This window comes from Ruditapes philippinarum, unplaced genomic scaffold (genome assembly GCF_026571515.1).
Source record: "Ruditapes philippinarum isolate M1 unplaced genomic scaffold, ASM2657151v2 ctg2418_1_1_1_1, whole genome shotgun sequence".
Taxonomy (NCBI): Eukaryota; Metazoa; Mollusca; class Bivalvia; order Venerida; family Veneridae; genus Ruditapes; species Ruditapes philippinarum.
The window spans coordinates 246,571-271,310 of NW_026864039.1; the positions used below are offsets into that span (position 1 = coordinate 246,571).

A 24,740-nucleotide genomic window follows, 5' to 3' on the forward strand; every position below is an offset into this window, starting at 1 on the left:
ATCCTGCAACAGATCACTTTATACAAACATTATGCCAATTCAACTCCAAAAACAGGACATTTTAATTTTTGTTTGTAACATAGAAGAGGAGTTTCTCTGTTGTTTGCTTATTTTTCATATAGATAGGTTTTTATGTTTGCACATTGTGTAGAATCTGATTCTTCACCTGCTGTACAACATTTTACTCTGCTCATATGATTTATTGGCCTTGCCCTAACTAAGAAATGGAATTTACAGTCCATAATGTTACTTTAGATAATTTCAATATCAGTTTGTGATAACTGTGTGATAACTGAAATGCTAGCAGTATAGATCACAGCCATGAGCCAGCTGAACAAAATCTTTATTATTACTTGGATAATTAAATGTCAGTACCAAACTTAACGCACAGAACATGAGGACAAGACTATGATTGGAGGCCACATCTCTCACATTAAGACAATTACCTGAACCATCAGATTATGTTCAACTTAAATGCTATAATCTATAGCTCAGTGTTGACAAATACCTATGGTTCTTAGTATTTTTGTAAAGAATGATTTATTAGGATACAGTATTGTTGTAAAGAATGATTTATTAGGATATTGTATGCAAGCCAGTATTGTCAACTTGTATATAGACTGCTTTATTTCTCCAACTTAGTCAAACCCTGATTTGATTTGGAGCATCAATGATTCATAGATAGAATGTGATTATAGAAGCTGTAAGGTGATTATTGTCACGTTATACTGCTTCTTGTCTCTACACCTTCATTATCTGCTTATATTCTCACTGTTTTATAACTCAATATATATATCTATCAATCAATAGCATACTTGGCCATGTATCTCTCCATCTCGACCATGCTTCTGTCCAGCGTTTCATGTGGTTATAAATTAACTTGTAGAATTTGATCTTTGAGTAAGAATAACCAAATAACCATGAAAAATTTCATCCTATCTAAATCATCTTAAACATTTCTTTCAAAACTTAGCTAAATCTGGTGTAGTTTGCACTTGTCAGTATCGTCCATGAACAGGCTCAATCAAACTAAGCCTGCAACATTTTCAATTTTAATGATTCAGGCTTTTTGTAGGGATTCATATTTTCTCTATTTTAGATTTGTGTTGGTTTCATATAGCCATGTCCCATGTTGGTTTAGGGTATAGAACAACAAATTTGTTATGTTTGTAATGAAGTTATTTATAATTGTCGACTCATTGTTGATCTTCTCTACCATGTGAATGAAACCCATACAAATAATGATCTGATTATTCTACTCAATTCAGGAACTTTAATGAACATAATCTTTACATTACCCTCTACTTCATTCATAAATTACATAAATATTTTTCAAATTTTTTACCATTATAATCAAGAATTGGCCAAAATAAGGAGCAGTTTTGAAACCTACTTGCTACTGTAGGGATCACAAAATCTGCTTAAAAACTTCTAAAGATTTGGTAATTTTTCATTTATTTTGTTTTGTTTTTGGCTTTATGGTGGAAACAGGAAAGATGATTTTGGCTAACCTCAGGTGTTACATTATAGCAACACCAAGGCTCAAAACCATGTCACCTGTTAGAGCTAACAGACTCCAGTTATTTGAACCCATTTAGTCGCCTCTTACTATCACACAGGGATAAATAGTGGCTGCAATTCTGATGGCTGAACCCTTAAAGAAATCCTCTTTATTTGTTTAGTGTCCAGCTTTATTTGTCATCCAATGAAAACGCTGTATTTCTTAAAAATTATGTGTGTTGATTTTCATAGAAGAAAAAAAGTCGATACTATATTGAAATCCATTCATAGTTGCCTTCTATTTTTCATAGTGTTTCATAGTACCGCGTAGTGACGTAATCAAGGGTCAAATAAAGCTTGACACTAAATAATTATGTTAGTGTTCATCCTTAGCTGTTCTACAGAAATTAGAAATATTCTCCTGTCGCTATCTCTCCCGTCGTAGTTTCTAATTTCTGTAGAACAGCACTGATGAACACTAACATATACTTAGTAAAATTATCAAACTTTTTTATAAAACAAAGTTATGACTCGGCTATATTAAAACATACAACTTACTCAAGTATTCAACCTTCTTACAGTCTAATGTAAATACTTTCCTCTTGATTCTGGGAGACTTTGATGGGCAATTCTTAAAACCTACAGGGACTGAGTTGTCATTATTTATATCTTCTTCCTTGTTCTGGCACACCCTGTTGGTGATTTTCTTGTTGTTATGCCTTCCTTTAATGCATTGAGTACATTTCTAATGGTTATTTTGCTTTCTTCATGATCTTTTCTGAGTTTTATTTCTAAGTTTTTCATCTGTAACCACAACTTTTGTTAAAGAATTTTGCATGGAGAGAAGAGATCTGGCTCTCACGTTTCTGGTACTTGTTGAGGTTTGGTGCACCTTTAACAGGTTTTAAAAGTCCCTGGTAGTGTGTTTTCTTTTTCAATTTAACACTGTGAACTTTGTCAAGGTACAAGAGATGTCAACAAGAAACTAAGTAGGTAGATAGATCTCATTGATTAGAAGTCCAGTGCAAAGAACAGTAAATCTGCCTTGACTAATTTTGGAATTATTGCACTTTGAGCTTTGTCCAGGGACATAACTCGGAAACTACAAGAGGTGTACTGTCCTGTGTCCAAAACCTATCTGTGGAGCATCACTCGGTTCAAACCGGGCTCTTGTTTGTGAATGTTGCTCTTTCTTGTTGATTTTTAGTTATACGTATATTTTGTATTTGTACGAAATTGATGAATGATCAACTCCTTCAAGTCAGTAGGGATTTAAAGCAGCAGTATGTGTAAATTACATGATGATTATTGCCAGCTATACCGCCTCCGTGGTCGAGGGGTTAGAGTCAATGACTTCCAATCCAGTTACCTTCGATCCCTGGGAGATGCTTTGGTAGTTTAGCACGGAGGAAGGTAGTATAGTACTGGTGTAACTCTCCAGGAATGATGGTTAGGAAACTACCCGACTATATGACTGAAATCATACTGTTGGGAAAAGGCGTAAAATGAAACAAACAAACAAACAAAAATATAATCATGCACATTCATTGAAACTCATTTTTAATATACAATACCTTATGTTACAATTTATTTGATATCTGATAGGGAGTGAATTGAAAATTTAGTAGACACATGTTTCATGTTTGAAACTGAATATGTAAATGTAATTACTTTCCAAGATAATGATCAAAACTTTTTGTGTCACCACGGTAACATATGCAAGATAATAAAACAAGTTTATGTTTATAGTTGCATATATATGATTTATCTGTAATTAACAAGCACATTCTGATTGTTTTCTGTTTAAACTTAAAAAAAATAAGTTGTTGAGGCATAAAGCTTTGGGTGATGTTGAACTACAAGGGTTAAGAATTTACTGTTTTAACTTAATACACATGTACTTATACAAAAGAAGTAAGCATGGGGTTTCAGTTTATATACTTATATAAAAGAAGTAAATTGGGGGGGGCATTTGTTCTATGAATCTATATGTACTTCCGAAATGGCCGCTTCGTGAGCCGTGAGGTAGTTAAAATGAATGGTTACCGATTTCTAGGCATAGTGGTAGGAGTTGGGAGGTACATGGTATTCAAGCAAAATGTGTCTCATAAGTCAGAAATTACTGGCCCTTTCAGTAGGGGTGACACTATAATAAACAAGACCTTATACTTAAACTTATACCTTTTTATACTTCTTACTTGTTACATACCTTGTGAAGTAATTTTCTCTACAGGACATAATTAAGAAAGATGCGGGTAAACTATTTACAATTGCCTCACTGCACAAATTGACAATTAAGATATAAAACAAGTAAGACATATAAATTATTCAAGAAAAAGACAATTGAAATAGAAAATTGGTAGATACAGTCTGACAGTAACTTGCTCATTAGGAGAGCAATTCCATTTCTGTAACAACCACACGGGTAATTGTATTCAAAAGACAGAAAACATAGTTACGTAAATTGTTTTTAGTCTTTAGATAAAACAAAGAAAACAGGAAACAAAAAATTGTCTTGGGCACATTTATATCTTTTCAAGATTTTTTTTTTCTATTTTCATTTTACCTAATTTGCTTTTTAGATGCCATTATTAGGCAATTTGATTGATATTAAACAACAAAATGTTTTAAGGATTTTTATAGACTTAAAGCTTAAAATTTAAATAAAACAGACAAATTTATCTCAGGCAGTACTTGTATCATAAATGTTTTGCCGGCTCAGGAAATTGTGACAGTATCATATTGACCTACAACATTTCTAACTTAATAATTATTTCTTTCTCTCAGATAAAATTGTATGTTCTTTAATTACAAGTCCTTGTAAATGCCAGGATAAAAACTCCAATAAAAGGAAATATCTTCCTTATAAAATTACATCTTATTCTGAAGACAAAATTTTATCTTGGTGTATATTTAAGCAGAAAGTAAAATGGTAGACCAGAAACCACAGTCGTCAAACATCACTCATCAGGATAGTTTGTAAACTACTGATTTTGGTCTTCTTCAGCCTTCATCAGGATAAATGTTAGAATTAAATTGTATGTAAATCATAATTATGAGCTGTTTAACTTTCAATGATTGAAATATACACTGGTATATTCGTTTATTCCTATTAAAGTTTATAATAGCTGAGTTCAGACATAAACTTTAAGCTGGTGTTTCTAAATTTACTTCCTGGAGTTCAAAATGTTTTGTTATTACTATGACCATTTGAGAATAGCTAATGCCACTTCCACTGTCTTGAACTATCAGATCAGTCTCAGGTTTACTGATGGAAGTTTGTTAATCTAGTCATTAATAAGTTCACCCTGGTGCATTATTAATGGTTTCACAATTTATGTCATGTCATAGTAAACTTCTATAATGGTTGTTGTTTCCATCATTTCTTCTCACAAAACTTCCTCTAAGACTGTAACAATAGTAACACAGGAGTCTTGTGATAATTGGCTGTCATTCCTTCCTACAATAACAGTAGAGGAAATATTATCATATAGTACACTCATTATGAGACTGCTGATTAGCAATTTTCCATTATGATATTTCCCTTACTGGCAAACACAATACCGATTGATTTGTTGAATATAATGATCTAATAGTGTTAACAATTTATTACCATCAAAACTTGTGGGGATATATAGTAGCACTTTTAATGACAAAATTTGATGACACAGCGGATAATGAGGAACTCAGAGTAAGTAACTTATGTTATCAAAGAAAGATCAATATTCATAAAATCCTGAAATTCACCTAAATTTTTAAATATTCATATAATTATAATCCTGAAACTCGCCTTACTTTTTATACTGGATTTGCATAGCTTTAATTTTGGTATTATCCATTTTAATCGAAAAGTATTTTAACACATAAACACTTAATTTCTGAAACTAAGGCCTCTACTTATGGCAGCTGTACGATCTAATTTGACAATCATTGGCTGGTTTGGCAACTTTCTGACCATTTGAATGCTATCTGTAAATTTAACTTGGCAAAAAATCACCCAGCAACTGATTCATTCATGACGCGGCAACATTAAAATTCCCCGGTGTTTGAGAGATTTTTAAAGTCGTTGATGCAGTAAAAATCTTTAAATCGGGCAGTGCCTGTTTTTTGACCTAGGCATTACTGGTAGACAGTGTATGTTGTAAAAGATGCTAGTTGAGAAAGACACCATGTGTTTATAATACAACATCAATAGTTTATACATTATTTCCAGACTTTGAAACATGATATTTTGTGTTGACTTTTGAAAAAATGGAAGAATTAATAGTTTGTATTTTTGTCGGTTACAAATAAATTGTTTTTAATAAAAAAAAACACTAAAGGAGAAATAATGAAATGTCTCATGAGATGTTTGATTTATGGAGAATGATTATAGTTGGCAAAGATTTTTTGAAGGAGAATTTGATGACATAGTTTTAAGGAAGATTTTAAAACAAGGTTTTTCATTTTGAACAAGCAGAGACAAAACACATGCTGTCACCTTAGTGCATTAACTGGTTAATTCCTATTGAATTTAGGACTTCACCCGTTACAATGCATAGTAGTTTGTACCAATTTATTTTTAGTTTGATTGTGTTGGAATGAAACATTCTTGAATCCATTCCTGGAACCAACCAGTACTTTGCAATGAACGTAATGTTTCTTGCTCACGGACAACAACAACAGCTTGCCCCTGAGGGGATGGTTGAACACACGCAGTCTGCAATCCTTAGATTACTAGTCCAATGGGTTAACCATTTGGCCATGCTGCCACACAACAACCAATACATAATACGGGGATTTTTTAATACTGAGCACTCAATTAGAATGTGAACTACTAAATAATTTTTTTTTATTATTAAAGTCCAACTTGTCCACCTACTCAGATTGTGGTTATTAAAATAGGAGGAAATATTGCTGAGATATCAGAAAAGCAAACTGTGTACATGTAAAGTTATTGAACTTCTCTCTGTGATGATGGATGATTTGTTATTTTATTGACTGAGCTTGTCATCTTGTCTGCTACAACAGCAGGATAAATCAGAGATGTACTGTAATATATATACCACATGCATATATAACTAGCTAGAGAAACTTTCAAATGAAATCATTCAGATTACTCTTTAACAATTAACTTTTATGATATATGTTTTTACTATTAAATATTGATACCATATATATGGCAAAGGTGAAATATTGATGTGTTGATAACCAACATTATTGAAATGTTGCTACAAATAATACTTCAAATACAGAGTTTCATAGATAAGAAATTTGAAATAACTTTTGTTGTTGAAAACTTGTGCATTACAACCTTAGAGTAAAAAAGAATTAGCTCAGATTAACCTAGAGTTTGGTCAGATTAAACAAAAGTGTAACATTGAGTTTGGTCAGGATTACACTAAAGTGTAACTTAGAGTTTGGTCAGATTACACTAAAGTGTAACTTACATATTGGTCAGGATAACACTAAAATGTAACTTAGAGTTTGGTCAGGATTACACTAAAATGTAACTTAGAGTTTGGTCAGATTACACTAAAATGTAACTTAGAGTTTGGTCAGGATTACACTAAAGTGTAACTTAGAGTTTGGTCAGATTACACTAAAATGTACTTTAGAGTTTGGTCAGGATTACACTAAAGTGTAAATTAGAGTTTGGTCAGATTACACTAAAGTGTAAATTACATATTGGTCAGGATTACACTAAAATGTAACTTAGAGTTTGGTCAGATTACAATAAAGTGTAACTTAGAGTTTGGTCAGATTACAGTTATTTGTAACTTTAGAGTTTGGTCAGATTACACTAAAGTGTAACTATGAGATTGGTTAGATTACACTAAAGTGTAGCTTACAAGATTGATCAGATGACTGTAAAGTGTTTGGTAATCGTCTAATTCATAGCTGTCATGTTCACACTATTTAGTTTCTTGGAAAAAAGGGAAACATTTTCCAGGAAGGAAGTAATATTGGACAACTACACCTCAACACATCAATAATTCACAAGTGATACTATTTACAGTGGTATAAGGTGTCTTCTCTACATTAACAGATTTTTGTCTAATATTATCCGGACAACTAATTGCTACCTTTTCACAGTTATTTTCTAAGTGTCTCTCAAACACATCTCATCTCTCTTACTCTATAATCAATAGCTCCACAGAGCAGCTTAAAGGCTGTGAAAATAGCCACTTAACTAAGCGATGTATTTTTTGTTACATTTATGAGAGGTTACATATATAGTCAGTCAATACATGGAAGGAAGAACAGTATAATATTCAGCTGTTAATTTTTTATAATAATAATACATGTATTGAATTTAATGATAAAAAATTCCCACACTCTACATGTATATAAAATTGTTATGGCATGTAAAAATAGATGTTTTATGTCCGTTATTAATGTTATTGTTAGTTTATAAAGACATTTCTGATATTTATAAATTAGAGATAAAAATGATAGAATAAATGACTGCTTTTAAATTTTTTATAATAAAGTGGTAAAATAAGTAACATTTCACATTTTAGTCTTTTAAATAGGGATAGAAAAAAAACTGCTCTTGAATATCTAAAGTAACAGAATGGTCTCATATAAGAAAGGATCCATGGTATACAGATTCGATTCTTATAGACTTTGTTATTTCTTGAATAATGAATTATAAAAGTACTTTTTTATTGGGAGACCACCATTGCAGGATTTAAGATGTTTTGTGGACACATTAAGGTGTGACTGTTTGATGGAGAAAATTAAAGGTTTTCTATTCATCTGTCTTCCAATCTGAACAAAACCAATCATTATTTTCAGGGAAATTTTCAAAATATGTACCGACTAAATAGTGAACCATGCAGGCTCTATACTGTTGTTAGCTCAGTTCTTGTATTTTGAATTGTGATATTGCAATCCCATTAATATTTGAATAGATTGTTCCATATTCAAAGCAAGGCAAGGTCATTACACAAGGGTAAAATAAGGAAGGTGTTTTGATGTTTTGTTTTTTTGTAAAAGAAAACTTTTTGACTGACATATTGTTTGGGAAAGTTGCATTTCATGAACTTCAATATAAAAACCATTCCTTGTTCTAGGAAATTAAATGTCATGCATTAAAATCATATGGCATCATTTGTTGACAGTTTCTTGCTAAAAGTTCTGTTTAGCAAACCATGTTTACTGTATGGAATGAAAGTTAAGATGTTCTGTCAGTATACATTTCTATCAATGGTGCAAGGAATGTAAATGATATTGGTTTCCAACCATCTGCTGGACACAGTCAAATTTACCAGACACTTTCCTTATTCACCATTTTAATACACAGTCCTTTGAGTTGCTTGTGTATAACTGTCATGCAACATCAGAAAATAGTTTTCTTTTCTTTTGAATTGAATTTCATATGTCTGCATAATATATTGTCATGTAAGCCATATTTTACATTCTCCTGTCACATTCACTTGGTAATTTCTGTACAAAGTGGGATGGTACTAAATATTCTTGTTGAAAAAAAAGGTATGATTTCATCAAAATTCATGATAGCAATATGTCCTCTTGTCTAGAGGTGGACATGATGATCATTATAAAGACAGCTTTTCTAAGTTTTAAAGATCACCAATTAGCTGTTGTTTCCTTAAGCAAGATTTTTACACGCATTGCTTCCAGGAATGGATTTGAGGGTGTTTCAATACAGCTTATACTTCCAAAACAATCAAACTAAAATAGATTTGTATGAAGTATGTTAATTACAAAGATTCATTTATGACCAAAATCACTAATGACTTACAAAGGTCACCAATGACAAAGCATCAAATATTACAGGTAAAGGTCATCAATGGTAACGAATGAAATATTACCAAAATCACCAGAGACTGCATTATTACAAAGGTCACCAATGACATTGCATTATTACAAAGGTCACCAATGACATTGCAATATTACAAAGGTCACCAATGACATTGCATTATTACAAAGGTCACCAATGACATTGCAGTATTACAAAGGTCACCAATGACATTGCAATATTACAAAGGTCACCAATGACATTGCAGTAAAACAAAGGTCACCAATGACATTGCAATATTACATTTGTTACCAATGACTTTGCAATATTACATTTGTCAACAATGACATTGCAATATTACAAAGGTCACCAATGACATTGCAGTAATACAGAGGTCACCAATGACATTGCAATATTACAAAGGTCACCAATGACATTGCAACATTACATTTGTCAACAATGACATTGCAATATTACATTTGTCAACAATGACATTGTAATATTACAAAGGTCACCAATGACATTGCAGTAATACAAGGGTCACCAATGACATTGCAATAATACAAAGGTCACCAATGACATTGCAATAATACAGAGGTCACCAATGACATTGCAATAATACAAAGATCAACAATGACATTGCAATATTACAAAGGTCACCAATGACATTGCAACATTACATTTGTCAACAATGACATTGCAATATTACATACATGCTGATAAAGCATAAAATATTACAAAGGTCACCAATGATGGCATTGAATATTACAAAGGTCACCAATGACGGCATAAAATATTACAAAGGTCACCAATGATAAAGCATAAAATATTACAAAGGTCACCAATGACAAAGCATAAAATGTTGCAAAGGTCACAAAGCATAAAATATTACAAATGTCACCAATGATAAAGCATAAAATGGTACAAAGGTCACCAATGACAAAGCATAAAATGTTGCAAAGGTCACCAATGACACATGATTTTAAAGTTGAATTAAATGCCATTGCTAGATTCAAATCAGTGGTAACAATGTATTAGCTTTATAACACTATCAGACAACGTCTGATTTGGTATATTTATTGTGATGACTTGTCAGTATTTTAAAAAAACATGGTAACAATGTCAAAAGATTATTATAAAGTTCAGTGACATTCCAACAAAACCTTATTTAATCTTTGAGCAAGAGAGTTTCATCACGCATTGATTGCTGGATTGTATCTGATATACTTGTAAGAAGTGGTGATATCCAATCACATCTCCTATTCAATAAACTTGTGATCTGATTGCGCCTGAAGGCAGACAAATAGAGAATACCGGTCATTAAAGTCATGTGTTGACCTATATTTACCAATAAAATCTGGCTGATTTGTTAATATTGTATGTCCTGATTGTGGTAAATTTTGTACTTTGTAATTGGAATTCTTTGCATATGTTAACATATATGACTTGTAGCAATAACAATGTTATATTTATAAAACTGAAGAAGAATAGAACATGCATTTATTTGTTTCTCTACATATTATTTCGCAAATTAATTTCCAGTTCATTTCAGAAATACATTTTTGATCCATTGCAACTATTTGTTTCTACTCTCTCAACTCTTTGTTCTTGTTTATACTCTCTCAACTCTTTGTTCTTGTTTCTACTCTCTTAACTCTTTGTTCTTGTTTCTCCTCTCTCAACTCTTTGTTCTTGTTTCTCCTCTCAACTCTTTGTTCTTGTTTCTACTCTCGCAACTCTTTGTTCTTGTTTCTCCTCTCTCAACTCTTTGTTCTTGTTTCTCCTCTCTCAACTCTTTGTTCTTGTTTCTACTCTCTAAACTCTTTGTTCTAAATGTTTCTCCTCTCTCAACTCTTTGTTCTTGTTTCTCCTCTCTCAACTCTTTGTTCTTGTTTCTCCTCTCTCAACTCTTTGTTCTTGTTTCTCCTCTCTCAACTCTTTGTTCTTGTTTCTACTCTCTCAACTCTTTGTTCTTGTTTCTCCTCTCTCAACTCTTTGTTCTTGTTTCTCCTCTCTCAACTCTTTGTTCTTGTTTCTCCTCTCTCAACTCTTTGTTCTTGTTTCTCCTCTCTCAACTCTTTGTTCTTGTTTCTCTCCTCTCTCAACTCTTTGTTCTTGTTTCTCCTCTCTCAACTCTTTGTTCTTGTTTCTACTCTCTCAACTCTTTGTTTTCGTTCTCCTCTCTCAACTCTTTGTTCTTGTTTCTACTCTCTCAACTCTTTGTTCTTGTTTCTCCTCTCTCAACTCTTTGTTCTTGTTTCTCCTCTCTCAACTCTTTGTTCTTGTTTCTACTCTCTCAACTCTTTGTTCTTGTTTCTCCTCTCTCAACTCTTTGTTCTTGTTTCTCCTCTCTCAACTCTTTGTTCTTGTTTCTACTTTCTCAACTCTTTGTTCTTGTTTCTACTCTCTAAACTCTTTGTTCTTGTTTCTCCTCTCTCAACTTTTTGTTCTTGTTTCTCCTCTCTCAACTCTTTGTTCTTGTTTCTCCTCTCTCAACTCTTTGTTCTTGTTTCTCCTCTCTCAACTCTTTGTTCTTGTTTCTACTCTCTCAACTCTTTGTTCTTGTTTCTCCTCTCTCAACTCTTTTTTCTTGTTTCTACTCTCTCAACTCTTTGTTCTTGTTTCTCCTCTCTCAACTCTTTGTTCTTTTAATGAGGGTAACAATGTTGCACTAATGTCATTATTCAAATTAGATCATGTGATACTCTGTCAGTACTTTAAAGGAATGGTATTAAATGACAAGTTGCTGCTGATTGTATAACCTTACTGTACATGTACCACAGAATATGAAAATGGAACAATCTCATTGGTCAAAATACGTTCTGTAATTTCAACCACTAAAAACAACTGTTTCACAGAAATGAAAAGCACATTGATTTAAATATTGATTTGTAGAACAACTGTTTTGTTTTCATAAACAATATAATTATTGATTACAAAACTTCAAAAATACCAAATCCAATTACATTGCAATTGTAGTATTCCTATGATATTTCTCTATCACGAGGTCAAAGTTTACTTGACTGACAACAATTTTCACAATAGATGTTATCCGGAACTCTGCAAATATTGGTATTCCCATCTAAACAAACTTCTACCATTATATTGTATTTATAGGGACTTGCTGTTGTCAAAGGGATTTTGACTAACAGCTTAATTACATCAGTTACTTAAGGAAGCAGCCTTCTTTTGTCTTGGGTATAAAAAGCAAATGTGTTATCAGACCAAACAATGTATTTATGAATTTTACAAATATTCTGTCTAGATGAAACAATGAGCAGATATTGGCAAACCTTTCAAATTGTCTGACTGTATCATACAATACCCCTGACAATAGAAAATACTTGTTATATAACTAAAGTATTAAATAGCATCTTTCTGAAAAAGAACATATAACAGGTTAAAGTTGGAAGATTCAAACAAACAAACAAAAAGAATTTCCTCATATAACTGTACACTGTAAATCTGTCCTAAAATTAAATTATGTTTGTTTTGTATTATTTTTTGCTGTATTGTGGCAAATGATTTGTCTGCAGATTTATATGGTATGATACAAGTTAGGTACAAGTGTACCAGATATTCAACAGTCTAATAATCATGCAAATGAAGAGCAAAGTCAGGCTCCTTTTTTCTTGGCCTACTTCAATTATGTTTCCCCATGCAGTCCTATATGACAGGAAATTGTTGCCCTGAATGTGCACTGCATGTGAGTGTACGGTGAACATTAAATTCTATCCCATGCTGATCTTTGATACATATTTTATATGAATTAAAATTTGATCTTCATTAAAATATTTCTACAAGTTTAACAATAATTTTGTTATACTGACTATCAAAGATTAATGTTTCTTTGAAACTGAGAACTTTTTCTATGTTATTTTTGCTTGTTGCACAAGTTTGAAAGATAAAATAAAGATAAAATGATTAAACCAAAGAACCTAATAGAAAATCTATGATGAGAAAATTGTGAATAAGAAATATCTACAATTAGTATAGTGTTCTTTTGTGTTGTATTGTATTGAATTGGTGCACCATCTTGCTTTAATGTTGTATAATGTTGTGTGTGTATAATGAAGCATGTCTACAAAACAAAGTAAATTATTTCTTAATGGTGTATTACATAGATCATGTGTGAATGAATAAATGTTAGACTACAAACAAGTAATTCTTGAAAACCAGTATAATCCTTGATAGTTTAGTTCCATATTTTATGTCTTTTAGTTTTGTAAATAACAAGTTTGTGACAATATTTTACATATTTTGTAATTTTATATATTTCAGATTTGAAAGACCTGATAGACGTGTTGTCACGGAAACAGTTCAGCCACAATCATCATCGAGCACAGCTCTCAATGACGCCTTGCAATCACGTAGAGAACCCACATATCAATCTACTGCATCTACTGCATCTCATAAGGTAAATTAACCATAACTGATCCATTATGAGACCGTATACAACTTTTGAAATCTTTCTAGAGCCCTCATAAGGAAAACATCATTTGTTGTTAAAAATCTGACCCAAAGTGAAGTAATTGAAGGAAATCCCTTTTATACAATAAGAGCTTTCCATGGCAATGTACGTAACTTAAGACACTCATTATGTTAATATCGTATAATAATATCTATAGCATGTAAATGATTATGAGAAACTATCTATGGCACCATGGTATCTCCATTATAGCTATCTATGACAATCAAGAAGTAAGCTGTATCAATAGCACCCAAGAGGTGTATGTCATATAAAGCAATTTATGGCACACCTACAAATCTATTTTCTGCATCTTATATTATGCTGTCTCTAGAACCCAAAGGGGTATATCTCATAGAAAACTATCTATGGTTCTTAAGGGGTAAATGGAGTATGAATCTATCTATAGTCCAGTCAATTTGTGAAAAAATACTTCAGAAAATGGGAAAAGCACCAAACTTGGTACAAATGAACTTTGATATATATAAGAAAAATTGAGCATGGGACCCATTTTTTAAAATCCAATATGGCGGAAAAAATCCAAAATGGCCGCCATACGTGTTAAAAATTTCAAAAACGCTTGTTTTTACTAAGAGAACTTGATAGATAGCTGCATATTAGGGTATTGTAATCAGAAAAATAGTTGTTATTAATATTTAAACATTAATTTGTCTTTTTAAAGCTATTACACTTAATATATTCTATTATTTCTGTTTGTCATTAGTTTTCACGACCCTGGAAATCAAATGAAATAAAATATTGTAGAGGTCTGATGTTAAGACATCATTTATTTACAACATTCCTTTTTGTTTACAATGTTTATTTATCACAAGGAATTACTTATCAAATAGATTAAACAAAAGTATCTAAAAATTCTAGCATAACTCAACCCAACGCAAATTAAATATCTGCCCGTCAAGTCAGGTGTACCCTTGCAATTTTAACTTGTTGATCGCTGTGAAAGAGATTAAACAAAGAAGGTGTGAATAACAGAATTATAAGCTAACACGTGTTAAATTGTAACAGTCATTTGGTATTTGAATTGTCATATCATAAAAATATGAAACTTTATTTTAGAATATGTGACAGGAAAAAACGAAAACCTGGCAGATATATATGCTGTACATTTTGTCAAAGCAGAAATGTGGATGTTATCTATGTCTCTGGTCAAAGTATGAGTTACAGGAAATAAATTCATTCTAAACTATCCCTTTTCTTTATAAGAAAGTACATGATTGTTCATTTGTTGTATAAATATGGAATGATAATTTTGAAGAAATTTGCAGTTTACAGAATCAGATTTTCACACACCTGTGATGAAATAACTGCCTTTTAACACTATACATTGGTTTTCGATTGACTAACTGCTAACTTGACACCAACTTTCAAGACTAATCTAGTTTTGTTACACTAACTCATTATTGTAAATAACATCAACCTTTATTTACCTTCGGGATGTATCAAAAATTGATATAATACCCCTCTTCCTTCTTTAATGCCACTACCATCCTTAATTATATGTCGAATTCCATTTTGGTGTCCCTAAGGATGCCCTGTGCCAAAAATATTCTATTTAGTTGCTGGGTTTCGTGACTTTTGGCCTCCGTTAGCAATCATGTTTTCTCATATTTTTAAACAAAATTCCAAAAGGCATGTTCTGACAAGTTTTTATTTTAGACATTACAAAGTTAAAAACAGCCCTTTATTTGAAGACTCGGCATTTCCGCGCTATAATCAGATCAAGGAAAACAATGGACAAACATGCTAGATAATTTGCCATATCTTGGCACTGTTTCTCTTCTGAGGGCCTCAAATGTTTGTAAGATTTAAGATACGTCACCCAGTCTAAGGTTTAGAATGAATGGGCCATTGAAAATAATATAAGTACGCCTTGTTGCCCATAAACATCAGATACCTATAGAACAGACTTTGTGATGAATGTGTTGTTTGTTATTATTGAGAATCTCAGTCATTATTTTGTCCTGGGTTTTGTTGTTATAGCTCAGCAGTTTCCAGACTTGACAACAAATTCCAAATTTTCAATGACATGCTTAAACAAGACAAGAGCAAAATATATTGATTTTCATCATCAAGATCAAGAACGTAAATTCCAAAATAGGCTATAAAAGCAGGTTTTGTTCCTTTGTGACAGATTTATGATATGTGACGTAATTACGAACAATTCAATATAATGAGAATGATGGTTGAGATTTAGTACAGTTTCGAAGCTCAAATAGGATAAACATAATGGTTATCTTGTTTGCAGTTAGAAATGTCCCAAAGAGCAACTTTACAAAGATAAAGAGCAAATATCCTAACTAAGGCTCTTTGCTACCAATCCCAGTTTTGTTATTTTATTCTAGAACAGAAAAAAGTGACAATGACCTTTCCCCCAGATATCTAAATAGCAATCCAAAGCTGCATCTTAATATAAGCTACCCACACAGCAGGTTTAGAGTCAATAGGTGAAAGCAAACTCAAATTATTACGTGAAAATTGAGTTTCTTTTTTAAACGACAGTGATCTTGACCTTGTGTACACACACCTTGGTAGCAATACAACATTGCATCTTGATATAAGCTACCCACATATTAAATTTGATGTCAATAGGCCGAAGCAAACTCAAGTGATTGAGCGGAAACTGAATTTCTATTTTTGTGCAACAGTGACCTTGACCTTAATCACAGATACCAAGGTACAAACACAAAGATGCCTCTTGATAAAGCTACCCATACACAAATTTTGTTGTCAATAGGCCAAAGCAAACTCGAACTATTGAGCGAAAACTGAATTTTTATTTTTAGCAGCAGTGACCTGATCACAAACACCTGGGGAGCAATCTTAAGCTGCCTCTTGATATAAGCTACCCACACACACAAAGTTTGGTGTCTTTAGGCAAAAGCAAACTCAAGTTGAGCGGAAACAAAACGTTGACGTCCGCTCACCTGCCCGCTTGCCGACTTTGGCATAACAATTACCGGTTTTCGTTGAAACCTGATTAACAAATTTATATGACTAAACATTTTCAGGACTGCATTCCATGAACGTTGGTCTCTGTTGTATTCATATTTTGAGATTCCTGTGATTGATTAAGCATGTTAAGTCACGGTTGTTATTGTTATCAAGTCTAAGGCTCTAGTCTCAGGGCTATGTTTAACATAAACTTCAGATAAAGTCTTACCTCAGATAGACTTCCGTCAACTAGAGAGATACTTGATATCATTATAATATATGAAATAGGACACTCAGCATCGAATTTCAATATGCATAGAGCTTGCAAAGCGCAAAACAACACACTCTTTAAATATCCTCGTAACTAAGATTTAATATTGAACGTAAATGATGAAATTTTAAAAAAAACCTTTAAAGGAATAGGCAGGCAAATTAATGGCAATATCAAAATTATCTTATGTACTCAAATCACGTTAAAATGACATTTGTAAATGTCCAAGCATGAATTTTTGTATCAATTCTGTTTATTATGAGTTTGAAGCGTAAATATAAACGGAATTTAGCTGCCGACAGAATCACCGATGACTGTCAAGTGTATATATTTTGAGGATTCACAGATTAATGAATGAAAAATTCAAAACGAAGAAATGACAATGTTGTCTGTGTCTCCCTTTAAAAACATGAAAATAAATATTTGGGTTTTATCTTTAAGGTTGCAATCACTCTCAAATTGAATTATGAATAATCCAACATGAAAGTGGTGTTACATTTAATAGATCTGAGAGCATAATGCCTACAGGACCGTGTGTGTATTCTATTCCTAATGAGGGTCATAGTACCTTGGATACATACGCTTTTGTTTTTTCATTTTCATAGTATCATAAGATTTGTTAAACATTGAATTAAGGTAATATTTGGTGCTAGCAAATATTGTTGATTAAGCTGAAGGAAATATAAATACTTCCAGCTTTCCTTGCATTTACAGGAATGGAATATGTTAAGACATCCTATTCTGTTTGTAAATTATGTAAATTCAGACATTACAATTTGAATACTTCTTATATGGTAAATTGCTCACAATCTACACATAAAGCATTTTAAGGCATTATATCTCATAGTTATTTGACATGATCGTCTACTTAGGATTACAACAAATAAATTGAATATGAGAAAATAATCAAAAAATATTTCAAAGTACTGAAATAGACTGTTTTGTAATTTCAGTAACTTGTTACCATAGAAACAGAAACAATTAATAGCATTATAATTGTAAACTAGTATCTTTGATTATTAGTAATGCAAATCTCTCATGTTAAGTGTAAACTGGGGTAATTTCCAGTATAATTGTAACTATAAATAGCCTCTACTGGAAAAGAAAGGTGATAATTCCATGTAATGGCGGCCATTTTAAAAAATGGCTGCCATGGCAACCATCTTGGCATATATAAAATGGGTCCCATGCCCAAAATGTTTCTTTTGCCTTTATTAACATCTGTGCCAAGTTTCATGCTTTTCCCATTTTCTGAAGTATTTTAGCATATTTTGTTACAAATTGACTGGACTACTATGGCACTCATGAGGTAAATGTCCAATAAAGCTGTCTATGGCACTTATGAGGTTAGTGTCCAAAAAGGCTGTCTATGGCACACATGAGGTAAATCTCCAAAAAAGCTGTCTATGGCACTCATGAGGTGAGTGTCCAAAAAGGCTGTCTATGGCACTAATGAGGCTAATGCCAAAAAAAGCTATGACACACATTAAGTTAATGTCCAAAACGCTGTATATGGCACTCATGAGGTTAATGTCCAAAAAGCTGTCTATGGGACACATGAGATTAATCTCCAAAAAGCTGTCTATGGCACACATGAGATAAATCTCCAAAAAGCTGTTGATGGCACTCATGAAGCTAATGTCCAAAAAGCTGTATATGGCACACTGCCACATGAAGTTAATTTCCAAAAAGCTGTCTATAGCACACATGAGATAAATCTCCAAAAAGCTGTCTATGGCACACATGAGGTTAATGTCCGAAAAAGCTGTCTATGGCACACATGAGGTAAATCTCCAAAAAGCTGTCTATGGCACACATGAGGTAAATGTCCAATAAAGCTGTCTATGACACTCATGAGGTTAATGTCCAAAAAGCTGTTATGGCACACATGAGATAAATCTCCAAAAAGCTGTCTATGGCACACATGAGGTTAATGTCCAAAAAAGCTGTCTATGGCACTCATGAGGCTAATGTAAAGCTGTCTATGGCACACATGAGATAAATCTCCATAAAGCTGTCGATGGCACTCATGAAGCTAATGTCCAAAAAACTGTATATGGCACACTGCCACATGAAGTTAATCTCCAAAAAGCTGTCTATGGCACACATGAGATAAATCTCCAAAAAGCTGTCGATGGCACTCATGAAGCTAATGTCCAAAAAAGCTGTCTATGGCACACATGAGGTAAATCTTCAAAAAAGCTGTCTATGGCACTCATGAGGTGAGTGTCCAAAAAGGCTGTCTATGGCACTCATGAGGTTAATGTCCAAAAAAGCTGTCTATGGCACTCATGAGGTGAGTGTCCAAAAAGGCTGTCTATGGCACTAATGAGGCTAATGCCAAAAAAAGCTATGACACACATTAAGTTAATGTCCAAAAAGCTGTATATGGCACTCATGAGGCTAATGTCCAAAAATCTGTATATGGCACTCATGAGGTTAATGTCCAAAAAGCTGTCTATGGGACACATGAGATAAATCTCCAAAAAGCTGTCTATGACACACATGAGATAAATCTCCAAAAAGCTGTCGATGGCACTCATGAAGCTAATGTCCAAAAAGCTGTATATGGCACACTGCCACATGAAGTTAATCTCCAAAAAGCTGTCTATGGCACACATGAGATAAATCTCCAAAAAGCTGTATATGGCACACATGAGGTAAATCTCCAAAAAGCTGTCTATGGCACTCACAAGGCTAATGTCCTATAGCTGTCTTTTGCACACTGCCACATGAAGTTAATGTCCAAAAAGCTGTCTATGGCACACGTGATAAATCTCAAAAAAGCTGTATATGGCACTCTTGAGGCTTATGTCCAAAAAAGCTGTCTATGGCACTCTTGAGGCATATGTCCAAAAAAGCTGTCTATGGCACTATTGAGGCTTATGTCCAAAAAAGCTGTCTATGGCACTCTTGAGGCTTATGTCCAAAAAAGCTGTCTATGGCACTCTTGAGGCTTATGTCCAAAAAAGCTGTCTATGGCACTCTTGAGGCTTATGTCCAAAAAAGCTGTCTATGGCACTATTGAGGCTTTTGTCCAAAAAAGCTGTCTTTGGCACTCTTGAGGCTTATGTCCAAAAAAGCTGTCTATGGCACTATTTAGGCTTATGTCCAAAAAAGCTTTCTATGGCACTATTGAGGCTTTTGTCCAAAAAAGCTGTATATGGCACTCTTGAGACTTATGTCCAAAAAAGCTGTCTTTGGCACTATTGAGGCTTATGTCCAAAAAAGCTTTCTTTGGCACTATTGAGGCTTATGTCCAAAAACGCTGTCTATGGCACTATTGAGGCTTATGTCCAAAAAAGATATGGCACAAAAGCATAAATCTCATAAAGCTATATATGTACACACAGTAAATATCATAGTAAACTTTATATAGCACTCATGGGGTAAATGTCTAGTAAAGCTATCTATGGCATGTGGTTAATCTCATACAATACTACCTTGTATGTGGTGATTCTCATTTCAAGCTATTTATGACACAATAAGGTATATCATACACACACACTGTCACACATGAAGTGAATGCTATCTTTGGTCTACCATGCTGTAATATTTAAATATGACTACTGAAATAGATTTAATTCAGATATTTTTGAAAGTTTCATAAATTTTCTTTCAGCTTGATCACTGTTGAAATAGAAACCATTTTGACTGTTCAATAAACTAAACAGGCTTATATGTTGTATGTTCTTCTTGGATGTCAGACCTTGTTGATTTGTTAGGGTTCCTTTTGTTTTGTTTTAGTGGCTGAGGGGGAGGGACTGTCATTTAAAATTTTGTTATACCTTGGCTAAAAATGAGTGATAATGATATCAAATATGGCGACAGTTAAATTTAGTGTCTGAATCTCCAAGATTTTCAGTGTGTTTTTGTCTCCAGTATATTTTACTGTTATTCATAAGTTTTAAAAAGTTACATCCTTCTTTGCTTGAATGGTACAAATATTTTTCACAAGTTGTAAAAAAGGTACAAAATGACCTTCCAATTGGTATCATTCCATAAGTTTTCTTTTATGAATTGGCAAAAAACACAAAACTTGTACTTTTAGAAGTTGAAAATGTTCTTGTATAAGTTGAAAAATAATTTGTTTTGCTTTCAATGGTACATATTTGTATGTTTTGTTACAAGTGATAGATGGCTTTATGTTTTATAAGCTGTTAAGTACCTGGAGTTTCTGTCATATCTTAAAGTTACAATGAATGGTACAATGTTAGTAGAGTTGTCATTGATGGAAAATTTTGTATTGATATATCAAAAGCCAAATATCAACAATATATCTATATAGGAAATTAAATAGCTTGTACAATGCAAAGGGAAAAAGGCATTTTTCTTCCCTAGTTTGAACACTAGATTTAATTTTCTATATAACCAAGAAAACACACTTTCTTTTGGTATTCTGTGTTTGTTATTTATTATATAAACTGATAAAGCTTATTAAAGTGAAACAATTGTTTTGATAAACTCAGTATTGGTTTGTGATCTTTTTATCATATTAAGTATAAAACATACATGTATAACACCAAGCTGACAGTTCATTAAATATTTAAATGTTTCTTTCATATGTTCAACAAGTGACAAATTTTTTTACAAAGATATAAGCCAAAGGATTTGCAAAGTCTTTACATTAGATAGTGAAATCCCTGGTTTAGTATAATGATGATATAATTTAAAACTTTCTCAGGAACACGTCTTACATTATTCTATAGGGATACATTTTTTGTCTCGGTTGATTGAAAATGTAATATTGGTTTCAGTGAAGATATTTCCTGGAAAAGTGCTCACTTTGATAATGAAAACAACAGATGAGTTCAGAAGACAATTTCCTTACTTGTGTGTACTGGAAATTATTTACAATATAAACATTGTCACCTGACGTCTCTCCGGAAATTAGTTATCCTTACAATAAATATAATAACATTGGAACTACTTTGATGAATTAGCAGTTCTTTTATTCCTGCAAAATGCCATCTTATATTGCAGTTTCTAGAATTTCATTTTGTGGTAAAACGAGAACATAAGTCTGTTGATAGTTATGTTTATTAAGGTGGTGCAAGTACTACCTCTAAATGCTTTTTGGTTTTTGAAGTTTGAATCCCCTTCAAGCAATGAACAATGAAACAATGGCTTGTGCTATATAGGTTTGAACCAACATGGTCACCTGCCAACATTTTAGAATACCAGTTGAACCTGTTAACTTCTCAGTCAAAGTGCTAGACCTTTATTGATTCATAATTGTATTTAATGTGATTCAGGGGGCATTCTGCTGGTGTGTATAAGCCATGATGAAAGTAATTTGAAAATGCTTTTATCCCAAAGTAATAGCGAGCTTGAAGAGCGAGTTTTAGGTAACGCGAGTACCTGCTAAAAGTGATGGTTTTAAAAACTTTCGTCCAAAGCACTGAATTGACACATCGCAACTTTTTGAATTACAAGATAAAGATAAAAACTGAGGAATTCTGACTGAAAACGGATGCATAGACTGGTCACCTGTGCACTTCTATGGGAACCATAATAGGACAGGGAACCAGAATAAATGGAAGCAGTGTATAAAATACTTAATGAAAGTTTTAAAACGGAAAATGTAAAATGAAAATTGAAGGATTATTTTATACTATTTTTAAAGAAAATGGAGCTCGCTTTGATGCTTTGCCTTTTTCATATTATTTACTTGTCCATTGAAAGTATTTTGACAAGACTCTGATTATAATAACTGATTTTATTTCCAGCCACTTGAAAGCCAAAATTCAAAAGCCAGTAGTGAAAATGGAGATAATGACAGTCTATGGAAGGGTGTTAGAAATTTTGCCACCATGTTTATGGAGGAGGGGCTTGAAGAAGGTGGAGCAACTTCGGCGGAGCCGATTCCAATTGACGGGATAGATTATAACCTCGGCAAAATACAGATGGCACTGAGTTATGATTTTCAGTCGTTAACATTAACTCTTAAAATTTTACAAGCTCAGCATCTTCCGGCAAAAGATTTTACCGGAACAAGTGACCCTTATGTTAAAATTTTATTGTTACCAGATAAAAAACATAAACTTTTAACTAAAGTGAAAAAGAAAAATTTAAATCCACGGTGGAATGAGTGCTTTCTTTTTGAAGGTAAGTTTTTTAATTTTAACATATATATGATATTTAGTATGATATATGTTGTTTTTTAGTTTGATTTTATTGAAATATTTTGGCTCATCTGGAAGCATGTAGCTTGTATAGCTTACTTTCATCTTTTGAAATTCACAGCTTGATTTTAATGTTTGTACCTGGAACAAATTGCCCATGTTGAGGTATTAGGATCATTTAACAGTTATGAAGTAAAATCAATGATAACACTGTGGAGATTAGTAATGTCATAGAATATACCGTACCTGAATCAATTATCAGGGAGGAATTATTACAACCCTGTGATTGATTAAAATACAGTCAATCAGAACACAGTTAAATACAGCTTGAAATTTACACATTCTCATGAAAATTAATGACAAGAAGCAGGAGTTTTCAATCAGTCAATTTTGACATCATTTTGTAAAGATCTTGTCTTTGGAGCAGTAACCTCTTGAATAAGTGATTTCCTCTTTTAACTCTACAGCCTGTTGGAGGCAACTGCTTATACCCATGCTGCCAGCGCAGACCAAGATCAGCTGACAGGTCGGCTGGCATATCTGATCATGGTCTGCACTGTTTGCAGTTCAGTCAGTACAATATTATTTTGAAATTTACCTGAAAAAAAAGATAAATGTTGTTGTTAAGATTTGAAGAGGGAGGGCCATTATGGGCAGTATTAAAATCTTACTGAAGCATTTGCTTATTAAACGAATTTTTCCTTTCGAAGCATTTGTTGCCAAAACAATTTTTCCTTAAACCATTGATTGATTCTCTGTATTTTAAAATCTTGAAGAAAGTGTTTTATAGAAGTTTAAGATATACAACTACTTTATAATTTCTCTAGAGAAATATTCATTGCTGTAAATTCTACAAATGTGCTTGTCATTTCTTGTGTAGCAGCTTATCTTCTTGTTATCATTTAAAATGTCCATTAGGACAAGAGTCTGTGCAAAACTGGATCAGTTTTTTCTGTAGTCTACAACTTTTACTACAGTTTCCTGTTAAAGTGACAGACAAATAATGGCATTCTGGGATATAATACAAATGATTGCTTGCATCAGACAGTATTGTAATGGTTATAAATTGACTTAAGGTCTAATAGTATACAGTCTAACTGTTTCAGAGGACTTTGATCTCTTATCTATGTATGTAAATGATGTAAAAATTACAATAAGATGATGTTGATATTAATTTTCTGGAAAGATTTTCTTGAGGACCTTGAGTTTACACAATGTCACAATTTTAGAAAATTATTTTTTGTCACCTCAAAACTAGCATACAGTATTCTGAGCTTGTTTATACACAAAGAGCTGGCAAAGATCTGAATTTTTAACTATTAATAAATTCAAGCCTTCTAAACAAAAAACCCAAAGTGGATCTCACCTTTTCATGTTGTTTTGATGAAATCACATTTGACAGTTTTAACAGGTGCTTATGTTCTGCGGACCTATGGACCTTTCCGGTTTTTCGTAGCGGAACATTTAGCCACACCTTTTCCATTCATTGCTAGGTCAACTGCTCATAAACAGTATCATAAACCTAAGCACGTGTTTTTTTGTGCAAACCAGGTCAACCAGTGACTATGTATTATCTCAGTGTAGCGATTGGATAACAAGTTAGCCAATTTACATAAAACTGTAAACACCGGAAAGGTCCATTATGGTCATGACTTTGGTCCTAGACTGCAATCTCATAAT

The 24,740-nt window shown here is 32.8% G+C and overlaps 1 protein-coding gene across 9 annotated transcripts in view; it reads left to right on the top strand.

Annotated features, from left to right (window-relative positions):
• Positions 1 to 24,740, top strand: part of LOC132724229 (synaptotagmin-7-like) — a 210,658-nt gene that overhangs the window by 178,253 nt on the left and 7,665 nt on the right. For all 9 annotated transcript variants that reach the window (XM_060709053.1, XM_060709054.1, XM_060709061.1 and 6 more), the window contains 2 exons: positions 13,526 to 13,661; positions 22,665 to 23,043. In XM_060709053.1, the coding sequence (XP_060565036.1) occupies positions 13,526 to 13,661; positions 22,665 to 23,043 (515 nt within the window). The remainder of the gene's footprint in view (positions 1 to 13,525; positions 13,662 to 22,664; positions 23,044 to 24,740) is intronic.